Source organism: Plecotus auritus (genome assembly GCF_963455305.1).
Source record: "Plecotus auritus genome assembly, chromosome: 8".
NCBI lineage: Eukaryota > Metazoa > Chordata > Mammalia > Chiroptera > Vespertilionidae > Plecotus > Plecotus auritus.
Genome location: NC_137782.1, coordinates 62,733,511 through 62,745,517, shown reverse-complemented (window position 1 = coordinate 62,745,517; position 12,007 = coordinate 62,733,511). Strand labels below are relative to the sequence as shown.

General features: G+C 52.5%; 1 protein-coding gene across 1 annotated transcript; it reads right to left on the bottom strand.

The window, feature by feature from the left end:
* Positions 1 to 1,135: 1,135 nt before the first annotated feature.
* On the bottom strand, positions 1,136 to 10,969 carry E2F1 (E2F transcription factor 1). The gene is made up of 7 exons (XM_080684511.1): positions 10,590 to 10,969; positions 5,581 to 5,671; positions 4,980 to 5,199; positions 3,339 to 3,491; positions 2,349 to 2,463; positions 2,032 to 2,254; positions 1,136 to 1,919 (listed from the first exon to the last, which is right to left on the bottom strand). Exons 1-7 carry the CDS (start codon positions 10,842 to 10,844, stop codon positions 1,672 to 1,674), a joined length of 1,305 nt encoding a protein of 434 aa, XP_080540637.1. The 5' UTR covers positions 10,845 to 10,969; the 3' UTR covers positions 1,136 to 1,671.
* Between the last annotated feature and the right edge of the window lie 1,038 nt (positions 10,970 to 12,007).

The following is a 12,007-nucleotide window of genomic DNA, read 5'->3' as shown; positions in this document are numbered from 1 at the left end:
GTGAGTCCCCTCCAACAGATTATGAGAGCTTCATGAAAGGAGGGAACTTGTGTCCCCAGAACCTGAAAGATCCTGACACAGAATTGGCCAGTTGTGACTATTTGTTGCATGTTTATAAATGCCCAGAAACATCTGGAAGGAACATAGCAGAGCAGCTTCTCTGGGGCTGGGGAAAGGGGGGGAGTTCCCATTGCTCCATTGGATCAGTTTTTAAGTTAGGACAGAAATGGTGGTGATGAAGCCTACCCTTCTTGGGGCTGTGAGGCTCAAATGAAATGAAACTAAGTAGGGACAGGGACAAGGCAAGTAGAGAATGGCTGCCCTAGCTGGTTTGGCTCAGTGGATAGAGCGTTGGCCTGTGGACTGAAGGGTCCTGGGTTTGATTCCGGTCAAGGGCACATGCCCAGGTTGTGGGCTCAATTCCCAGTAGAGGGTGTGCAGGAGGCATCCAATCAATGATTCTCTCATCATTGATGTTTCATCTCTCCCTCTCCCTTCCTCTCTGAAATCAATAAAAATATATTTTAGAAAAAGAGAATGGGTATTTTCCCAGCAATCTTGACCTTTCCCACCCTCAGATTTGCTCCCAGTACACAATCCCAGAAACTGGCCCAAGCACCATCAAAACATTTATTAAAACCAAAGCAGAAGGGAACAGAGCTGTTAGGAAGGCAAATCAAAGTGCACATTGGAGGATGGAGCAGAGCAAGAAGTGGAGTGGAGGGGGGCACTTCAAAAGCCACAGGAGGGGCCCCTGTGGGCTGGGCTAGGGGAGAAGGCCCTTTACCCACCCCTCCTGCCCACCCTGTCGGTGAAGGTCCCCCACTCACCTCTCCCATCTCACATCCGTCTTGGGGGGCAGCTGGAGCCCTGCAGTAACCCCCTGGGGAGGGACCACCCCCTTGATCCACCCATGGCTGTCAGTCAGTTTCCCTCCCTCACTCCCTCTCCCAATAAATAAAACCGCTTAGGCCTCAACTCCTTCAGAGTGGGGCAAACAACAGCTCAGGGACCCCTGCCCTCACTCAGGGGTATAAGGAGTTGGGACATCAGCCCCACATCCTTCCTACCCTTTGCTGGTGCCCCAGGCTTGCCAAAGAGACCTTGATAAATAAATAACGCTCCATTAAAGCTTCAATCAGAAAAACCTTTAAGACGACAGAAGTGCTCTTGCTGTCCTGCAAACAGGCCAAGGCCTCACCAATCCTGGCCTGGTCAGCACGCAGGATTCGGGGGCAGCTGGCCACCCTGGGCCTTGTGGGGCCCCTGGAGCAAGGAGACCAAAAGTGCAGTTAGAGCCCCCACCACACACACACGGACTCATGCACACATGTGGACATACTGGGACGTGTTTTCAATGCACGCACAGATGTGTTCACCTTCATTCCCCGGTACATGCACACACACATGCCCACACACCACTCACCCCGTGTACACACGCTGGGTATTGGGTGCATGCACATATACACCACAAACAGAATCCTTCCCCTTCTGGCTTGCTCAGCCTCTTGGCAGTAGCCAGACTCCAGAGCTATAAGCTTTTGGAGATAGAGAAAAGGGGTATAAATTAAACATTTCCAATCAGGCTGGGAGCATGGCCAGGAGCAGGGGGCTCCAGGACTGCAGAGACAGGGTGGGCATCTCAGGAGGCTCTGGTCCCCAGCAGCCCTGTCAGAAATCCAGGGGGGTGAGGTCCCCAAAGTCACAGTCGAAGAGGTCTCTGATGCCCTCGCCCTCCTCAAGGCCAAAGTGGTAGTCGAGGGCCCCATGTGGAGGAGACAGGCTGATGAACTCCTCAGGGAGGAGGCTGGAGAAGTCCTCCCGCACATGCTCCAGGAGTGAGTCGGCTGCCACCAGTGGAGACAGGTGGTCTTCATCCATGGCAGCCCGCAGGCCACCCATCCGGGAAAGCAGAGGTTCTGGGAAGATGGGGGAGCATCACAGGCCGGAGATGCCCCAGCAGGGAGGGCAGAGGGGGCTGTTAGGCCTGCCCACCACCACCCTTCACCCACCCACCCACCCTTCACCCACCTTGTTCCAGGCTGAGCAGGGGCTGGCTGGGATCCATGTCAGGGGTTGAGGGGAGAGATGATGATGCTGGCACTGTAGTGGCAGAATCAGCTGCCCTGTCCTCCTCCCCAGAAGCTGCCCCTTGGGACGGGGTCATCCTAGGGCTGATCCCACCTGCACTCTCCTCAGGGCACAGGAAAACATCGATGGGGCCTTGTTTGCTCTTAAGGGAGATCTGAAAGGTCTGTGTGGAGGTGGCAGACAGGGTAAACTGAGGCTCAGCTGACCACTATGCCAGCCCAGCCTATCCTGGTCAGACCTGAGATCCCACGCCTCACCTCTGAGGAGTCCACGGCTTGAAGCTGGGTCTCAGGAGGAGCCTTGATCACCATGACCATCTCCTCTGCGGGGTCTGCAATGCTACGAAGATCTTGGCAAGTCACGTAGGCCAGGGTTGGTGGAGTCAAGAACCACGTAACCTTTGACCTCTGGGGGCCACCCACTCAGACATCTAAGGTAGCACCCACACTTGCTTAGTCACTCCTGTCCTCTCCATCCGTCACCTGACACATAGTTTGTGCTCAAGCCTATCTCGTGGCCCTGAGCCTCAATTTCCACATCTGTATGACGAGTCCATTCTGGTGTTAAGAATTTATTCTGGCCGAAACCGGTTTGGCTCAGTGGATAGAGCGTCGGCCTGCGGACTGGAAGGTCCCGGGTTCGATTCCGGTCAAGGGCATGTACCTGGGTTGCAGGCAAATCCCCAGTGGGGGTTGTGCAGGAGGCAGCTGATCGATGTTTCTCTCTCATCGATGTTTCTAACTCTCTGTCCCTCTCCCTTCCTCTCTGTAAAATATCAATAAAATATATTTAAAAAAAAAAAAAAAAGAATTTATTCTGACTCATGATCATGTTGTCAATTAGTGGTTGTCTCCAAAATTTATAAACATAATTTGGGTATTCACTTTAAAAAAAAAAAAAAAAGCTTATTTCAAAATAAAGTTTCTATTTTTATGAATGATAAAAATTTGTATTCTAATCCTGAAGCTACAACCATGTATTGAATCACTGTACTAAGTGCTTGTTGTTGTTGGAACCAGCTTTTCTTGTCTTAATTTACCAATTCTGGAATTGGACTTGTTTCTCCTTTTGGAGATGAAGCTGAGACTCAGAGAGATTAAGTAACTTGTTCAGTGTCAGTGAGTCAATGCTGAGCCAGGACTTGCATGTAAAGCCAGAGCTCGCTCTCTCCTGAATCCAGGGCCTGGGATAGCCTCTCTAGTCTCACTTGGGTGGGGGCCCAGCCTGACCTCCACAGTCAAGGATATCGTTGGCTGTCGGCATCCTCAGAGAGCAGCCGAAGTTGAGTGGTACAGACGTGGATCAGGTGGTCTAGCTGCCGCTCATTCTCCTGCAGTTGCTGTAGGTCCTTGGTCAGTCCTTCAAGCCGCCCACCAATACCTACCGTGGCATGATTGCCTCTGTGGAGAGGCACAGGGAGGGTTAACAGCTCCTGCACCCTCTGCCCAGGAGCCCTGACCCTCTGCACCCAGTCTGCTGCTGACTCTGTTCTTTGAGACCCAGGTGAGCCCTACTCCTCTCTTGATCTGGCTCCTCAGTTGGCAAACAGCAGAGGGCTGAAACAGGGCTCCAAGTCAGACTGGCATGGGCTTAAAGTCAGACCTGAATATCTCTAAACACCCACCTGTCCCTCAGAGGGAGCCGGATAAGTAAATGATGGCACAGACATGCCGTGAAATACTACATAGCTGTATAAAAGAATGACAACGCATTAGATGTATAGACATAGAAGTATTTCTAAAGCATTGTCAAGTAAAAAGAAAAAAGATGCAGAATAGAATGATGTATCAAAAACTGAAAAGGCACTGACCCAGTGATTCCACTTCTGGGTATATATCCAAAGAAATCCAAAACACTAATTTGAAAGAATATACACATCCTTATATTCATTGCAGCGTTATTTACAATAGCCAAGATATGGAAGCAGCCCAATGTTGACCATCAATGGACAAGTAGATAAAAAAACTGTTGTACATATATACAATGGAATATTACTCAGCCATAAAAAAAAAATGAAATCTTACCATTTGCAAGAGCCTGGGTGGACCTAGAAGGTATTATCCTAAGTGAAATAAGTTAGTCAGAGAAAGACAAATACCACATGATTTCATGTATACTATGTGAAATCTAAAGAACAATATAAACAAACAAAACAGAAACAGACTCATAGATACAGAGAACAAAGTGATGGTTGCCAGGATGGGAAACTGAGTGAAAAAGCTGAGGGGATTGAGAAATACAAATTGGTAGTTGTAACATAGTCACGGGGCTGTAAAGTACAGCAATAGTCAGTAATATTATAATAACTATGTATGGTGCCAAGTGGGTACTGAAAATATGGAGGCAAACACTAAAAAGTATGATTGTTTAACCACTGTGCTGTGTGCCTGAAACTAATACAAGGTAATACTGAATACCAACTGTAATTGGGGGGAAAAAACAAACTGAAAAGGCAGATTTGTCAAGGAGATGGAAGGTAGGATGACCGGGGAAAGATGGGAGAAGGAAAAAATAAAACAAGAATTAACAAGAATAAAACAGCTATGTTAGACAATCTCATTTCTGGCAACAGAAACCAGAATAGTGGTCACCTGGTGGTATGAGGGGTGGGCAATGACTGGGGAGGAAACTTTCTGGGTGCTGGAAATGCTTTCTCCTGATCTGGATGGTGGTTACCCAGTTGAAGTATGCAAAGCTGCACTAAGCTGGATATGCAAGATTTGTGTACTTTCTTGCATCTGCCACCTCAGGAAAGACACCTTTCCTCTCTAAGCCTGTTTCCCCAGTTATAAGATGGAGATCAGCTGCCACAGTGGGTCTCGCTATCAGCTCCTCTAGGCTAATCTGACCTGGACCTCTGCCTGCCCTCCTGTTTGACGGGTACCTACAGCCACTGGATGTGGTTCTTGGACTTCTTGGCGATAAGCTGAATGCCCTCCAGGACATTGGTGATGTCGTAGATGCGCCGTTTCTGCACTTTCAGCACCTCAGCTGCCCAGTTCAGGTCGACAACGCCATCAGCTGAGCGGCTCAGCAGCTCCAGGAAGCGTTTGGTGGTCAGATTCAGGGATGTCTCATAGCGCGACTTCTCCCCTGGGGATTTCACACCTGGGGCAGGGGACAGGCAAGACAGGGCCCTCAGCACCACCCACACATCCAGTTGGGCCAGCCTCCCTGGCAATGTAGGGCAGGAGGATGGGGTTGGGGGATTGACAGATGGCTCCTTCCCTTGGTGAGGCCAAGCAGGGAGGCCCTGTGGCTGCTGCCTGCCAACCACAGCATTCCTCTTCAGGCTGGGGAACTCCCCACCCCCAGGGCCTGGGGAAACCATGCCAGACAGACACTCCAGCTGCCCTTTGGGGCCCCCAGAGGCCTGGCTCAGGCCCAGGCCTGAGAGACCAAAACTTCGTTTGCAAGCATGTTTGTCTATCCACACCCCCAACGTGGGCCCAGTCAGGGAGCCTGCACTAGCCTGAGCTCTGTGGGTACCTTTTCCTGGGTGGCGGCCTCTCCCCCGGGCTAGCCCGCTGCTCTCAGCCAGGTATTGATGGTCAGTTTCCAGGTCCAGCCTCCGCTTTACCTATGGCAAAAAAACAACGGGAGAATACTCGGTACCCAGGAGTGAGGCAACAAGAGACCTAGCTGAGGTTCCTGGGCTAACCTACCTCAATTTCTCTACTAGGAAGCCTTTGAGTGTTAGGGGAGATCCTAGGGCACACAATCCTACCACACAGGATGGACCACTCACTGGAAGGCAGAAGACCCAAGTTCAGAAGACCCAAGTTCAAGTCCCAGCTCTACCACTACCTACCTGGGGGCTTGTGGTGGTTTTAAAATACGTTCCATAAATCTTTTGATACTCCTCCTTTCAAAAGATGGAACCTAATTATCCCCCCTTAAACAGAAGCCAGATCTTTCCAATAAATGCGTGTGGCAGAAGTGACACAAGGTCACTTCTGAGACTGGGTCAGAGACCCATTAGAGCTTCCTCCTTGCTCTTTTGGATCACTCACTCTGGAGGGAGCCAGCTGCCATGTCATGCAGGTCCTCAAGTAGCTCAAAGGACAGTCCCAAGTGGCAAGGAACTGAGGCCTCTTCCCAACAGCAACATGACTGAGCTTAGAAAGAGTCTCCAACCCTAGTCCTGCCTTCAGACAACTGTGGCCCAGGCCAACATTTTAGCTGCAATCTCAAAAGACACCCTGAGCCAGAAGCACCCAGCTAAGTCTCCTCTGAATTCCTGACCCACAGAAATTGTGTGTTTATTTTAAGCCAGTCGAATACAGAACCCCTTGGGCAAGTCACCACCTCTCAGGTTTTATCTGTGAACACGGCAGTAGCTGGAACCCACCATGTGCTTTGCATATAGTAAGTAGTTCATTCCATCTTATGGACTAGCAGCACAAGCATGGCCCCATTTTATAAATAAAGCAACCAAACCCAGAGAGGCCTAAGGTCATGCAGTCAGAAAGTGGCAGAGCCAGGATTCCCTGATTTAGCTACACACACGCAAGGATGGAGATTGCCCAGTAAGTCTCACAGGCATCTCAAACACATCCAAAACCAGACGTACCTCCCCTCGCCCTCCTGCCAACCACAGCATTTCCTGGCAAGGTAGGGCTGGAGGATGGGGGTGGGGTTTCCCAAGCTAGAACCTCCTTTAGCCCTGCCACTGACTGCATGGCCTCTATTTGCCAAGAAATCCCATCACCAGAGCACTACCACCTCCCATCTGGACCTTTCAGCCATCTCCCCACTGGTCTCCCCGCCTCCATCTGTCCCCCTCCACCTTAGTATCCTCATCTGTTATGGCTTCTTCACATGAACCTCTGCTGAGACATGTTTCTTCACAAACCTGAGCCTCCAAACCTTAGTCCATACTGGTTATTCCCTCCTTCCTGCCCTTCACACCTGCTCCTTAGGGCAGGTACCTTACCCCTTACTTAAAAGTCTGTAGGATCCTGCAATAGAGACTGCACCTCTCCTCCCTCTAAAATGCCTGGAACCCAACCTTTTCCCACATTGTCTCTCGCTACAAATTTCTACAGATGTGTCTGACTCACCAAGAAGCCAGGGAGTCCTTCAGAGGCAGGCAATGGGTCTAAATAATCTCTATAAACAGTGTCTGCATGGGCCCTGGCATCAACAAATGTCTACTGAATGAGCCTCCCCACATGCTGATGGACCCAGACACGCCCTCTCACACATTCAGGGATTCCCTCAGGTGTCCCAGGGTAGAAGCGCTGACACATGCTGGATGCTTCCTGTGTACACCACTAAGGAACCGCTTCCCCTGCATTCACTCATCAACCCTCCAACCAGACTTTGCAGCAGGAGCTATCATGACCTCCACTTCACAAGGAGCCGTACAGTACCTCAGAGAGGTCACACAAGATAGTGAGAGGTGGAGGCAGGATTTCAACCTTAATGAGCGGGCAGAGCCCATGTTAATATTCACCACAGGTCCTGCCTCCCTACAACCCAGTCCAGAAGCCAGAGCCAGGCCCCCAAAAGCCAGCCAGAATGTTCCCCCTCGCTAGCCTTTCCCTACTGCCTGAACCCTTAACAGGATGACATGCATCCCTTGCCTTCTTCCTGAAGGCAGGTCAATACCACACTCTAAAACAAGGGCTCAAGCAGATGGACACCCATTTCTGCCAACATTCTCTAGAGATCCTGGCATAGGGGTACTGGAAGGCACAGAACACTGGTGACAAAACCTAATGATTCAAAAACCCACCCATGGGAGGGGGCTACAGAATCTGTGGTTCATCCAGACCCTGGAATATCACACAGCTGTCAAAGACTGAGGCAGGTCAACAGAGAATCCTCTCAGACACTGACAAGAAAAACACTAGGGCAAAGAATGTATATAATCATTTTTTGAATTAAAAAAAGCTCATGAAACCATTGTTCTCTGGTTCAGTTTCTATTATTACAGAATGCATTTCAGGGGCAACCTATGCATGGGAGGGAGGACCATGGGGGATTGTTATCTGCAAAGTGTGGGTGGTGCACTGTTTGAACATGGAAATAAAGGAAAAACTACAGTTTTCAAAATTTTAGAAAAAAACTGTCATAACAACCTAAAAATAAAAATAGGCTCAGGGAAAGGAAAAAGGGAGTTGATTCTGCCTCCTTCAACTTTTTAGTCTCTTAACTCTTTTTCTATGGTAAATGTGTATTATATTTAGCTTTTTAAAAACCTTTTTATTGATATTTTAGAGGAAGGGAGATACATCGATGAGAGCAAAACATTGATCAGCTGCCTCCTGCATACCCCCTTTACTGGGGATCGAGCCCACAACCCAAACACGTGCCCTGACTGGGAATCCAACTGGCAACCTTTGGGTGTACAGGATGACGCCCAACCAAATGAACCACACTGGCCAGACTAGTTTGTTTTTTGAAAGCCATGACAACACAGTAGCGGTAGACAGGAAGGACCGGGAGAGATAGCTGAGCTGCAGAGCCTTGTATGCAGGAGTGCTCTGTGAATGCTCACTGATGCAAAAACTGAGCCTGCAGTTTGTTTCAAGAGCTTCCCCCCCAAAACACCAATGCAGTGGGTCAGTGGAGGCCACAACTCATGAATTGGGGGTTATTGGAGGGCAAAAGCTTCAGCTCCAGGATGGTGCCAGCCTCACTCCTTCCCACCAACCCTAAGTACTATGAGGGCAGAGGCCCCATACTTGCCTCTGTGCCTAGTACCTCATGGGTGCTCACTAATAACTGTTGAATGAGTGGAATGCTCAGGCTCACTGAGGCTGCCTCGACACCACTGGAGGTGAAGCAGAGGGCATGTTTCATTGGCCAAGTCTCCAGCAGTCACTCTGAGCCTGGAATTCAGCTCCCTGAGGGCAGGACCCATAGCCCTGGGCCTGCTGAGTACTTGTCAAGTCAGCTAAATGGAAGTTATTTTCCAGGCCCCAAGATGGTACCAGCAGAAACAGGCCACTGGTACCCCCACCCCCCACCCCCAAACCATCACTCATTAGGAGGAAGGGCCCGTGGGCTTCCTTGAACTACTATTAACATCTCTAGGAGACAAGGCATCCCAATGGTTAGGTTAACCGCTCAGGAAATTTGGACTGGTCCCACCAACTACTTGCTGAATAACTAGGGAAGATTCTAACATCTCTCAGCCTCAGCTTCCCCATCTGTAAAAGGGGACCATTGTTGAGAGGGTTAAATGAGTTAATTGGGTAGAGTGCTTTGGCACAGAGTCTGACAAACAAAACAGTCTCAGAACAATGGTGCTACTATTATTATTATTAGCATCTTGGTGATTCCGGAAGGAAGGCAGCACTGGGCATGGGGCCAAAGGGGTTAGAGGATGCCTCAGGGACCAGCTGCCACCTAGGCCTCCACCGGCAGTTGAGCAGCTTCCACCTCCTTGTCCTGGGCCCTGCCTCTCCCCTCCCACTTGCTCCAAGCCCCCTGCTGAGACCCTATCCAGCCTGGCCTGTTGCCCCTGCCTGCCAGCATGTGCCCCACCTTCACCCACAAGCTTTGCCAGTCAAACTGGTCTCCACGCCCTGTCCTGCAGCCCACAGGTCCAAGATACAGGCCTCCACTCCCTTCTTCCCATGTAATTCAGCCAGCTCTTCTTGGCCCCCCAATCTGAACTGATCTTGAACCTCTTGTTGCTCAGGGAGCACTTTATCAAGACATCTCCTCGGGATGTTTACTCTCCTGGCACTGAGGGCCTCCTCTCCTGCTCCCAGAACTTTCAAGGGGTCTGCCTGCCTGATTAATGAGGTTCCATGGCAACCAGAGCCTGGGAGGGGAGGGTGGCAGATGGAAGGACAGGCAGAGGGAGGGGAATCAGCAGCTGGCCCAGCCACCCCGCCCTGCAGAGAAGGCCTCCCAGCCAGGCCTGTCCCCAGAGTCCCAGGCCTGCAGCTGGCAGTCGAGCATCAGGGCAGGAAGGAGGGCTTTCTCAAAGGCTCTTCAACAGTCTGGCCCCAGGATGTCCCCCCTTCACCTCCCCAAGTAGCCATGCCCACTACCAAGCCACAAGTTCTGATCTGAAGCCAGCAGGCCTCAGTTCAAATCCTAGTCTCACCACTTGCAGCCGTGTGACCCGGGGCAAGTCACTTTCCTTCTCTGGGCCTCTTGTTTAGATGGGCACAGTGACAACACCTTGCTCACAGCCTGGGTTTTGAGCTTTAGCTGGCTTGAAGTCGGCCAGAGGCCTGGCATGCAGGCAGCGCCAGCTGAATACACGTGGGCCATTATTATTACTGAGTCTGACCGGCTCTGATGAGGAAGCTGAGGCCCACAGAACAAGGGAGCAAATAGGAACTGGACCGAGGTCACCTCGAACCCTGGGGCGGGGCCCGGAGGCCCAACCCAGGCTCGGCACCGCCCAGTCCCGGCGCCTCAGCCCACCCCTCCCCCGACCCTCCTGCCTCCGTGACCAAAACCGCGCCCCGCCAGGATCTGCGCGGGGGGTCCAGGCAGCACACTCGGCCCAGTGTCCTTGGTGTCCGTACCGGCGGGCGGCCGAGCGCCGGGCGCGGCGCGCTGGGTGTGGGCCGGGGTGCCTGCGGCGTGGCGAAGAGCAGCAGGTCGGGGTCGCGGGGGCCCGCGGCGCGCACGGCGGGGCCGGCGGGAGCCGGCGGGGCGCTAGTGTCCTGCGCGGTGGAGATGATGACGATCTGCGAGGAGTCGAGCAGCCGCAGCGCGCCGGCCCCGAGCAGGGCCTCCAGCGCCGGCGCGCATGGGCCGCCCGCGGGGGCCACGGCCATGGCGCTCACGGCCCGCGCGGCCCAGGTGGCAAGCGGCGGCGGCGGCGCGGACCCATGGCGGCAGCCCGCGGCGAGAGCTCGATCCCGCTCCGGATCCCGCTCCGCCCCCGGCCGCCGCTGCCTGCAAAGTCCCGGCCACTTTTGCGCGCCAAATCCTTTTTGCCGCGAAAGAGCCACGAGCCGCCGAGCGCCGCCACTATTGGCTGTTCAGACAGTGACGGAGGCGACGGCGACGGCGTCCATTGGCTGCAGCGTTCCGGACCGGCGGCGGAGGGTGGGACAGGGCAGCGGTGCGAGGAGGTACGGCCAATCGCAGAACGGGGCGCGCGCAGGCTTTGTCGGGGCGGTGCCAGGCGCGTTCGCAATCCCCGCCCCCAGCTGGGGCGTCCCCTGCGCGAGGCGTGGTGGTCGACTTGCGCTTCGACACTCATCACACTGCTAGTCCCGTGGAGACTTTGGACGGAACACCCAGTGTGTACATCTCATCGTCAGCATCCCCTACTTGACCCCAGACACCTCCACACACACCTGTAGCCCCAACGCTCTGTAGCTGCCAGATCTCTAGAAATTGCTCCTCCTCTTTTCTGGGTTCTCAGGCCCACTTCCTATGCCTCAGATACATCTCCCATCCTGAACTTGCCCCACCTATGCCACTGACTTTAAAATCCTACCACCTGCCCTAGCTGGTTTGGCTCAGTAGATAGCATCCACCTGCGGACTGAAGGGTCCTGGGTTCAATTCTGGTCAAGGGCACATGCCCAGGTTCCGGGCTCAATTCCCAGTAGGGGGGGTGCAGGAGGCATCCAATCAATGATTCTCTCTCCCCATTGATGTTTCTCTCCCTTCCTCTCTGAAATCAATAAACATCTATTTTTTAAAAAAATTTTAATCCTGCATTCACCCTATCCCTCTCAAAGTAGAAGGGGGTTTGCCAGGAAATGGGGAGGGTGTCCATCCCAATAACAGTTGGGGTTTTCCTGCAAGCCCCCTTTTATCTTCTACTAGAGGTGGGGGTGCGCCGCAGGCAGTTGGCTGGCCACCGGGCCCCCTGGTCAAACTCTTGGTGGAGGGGACAATTTGCACATTAGACTTTTATTATATAGGACTAGAGTCCCAGTGCACAAATTCATGCACGAGTGGGGTCCACCTGGCCCCACTTGGTG

Bases quoted from the DNA above. Each gene is read 5' to 3' on its own strand.
- E2F1 (XM_080684511.1), bottom strand. From the start codon at position 10,844: ATGGCCGTGGCCCCCGCGGGCGGCCCATGCGCGCCGGCGCTGGAGGCC. The intron at 5,672-10,589 runs GTACGGACACCA...TTTTTGCCATAG, and splicing joins CGGCGCTCGGCCGCCCGCCG to GTAAAGCGGAGGCTGGACCT. The intron at 1,920-2,031 runs GTGGGTGAAGGG...CCATCTTCCCAG, and splicing joins CCTGCTCAGCCTGGAACAAG to AACCTCTGCTTTCCCGGATG.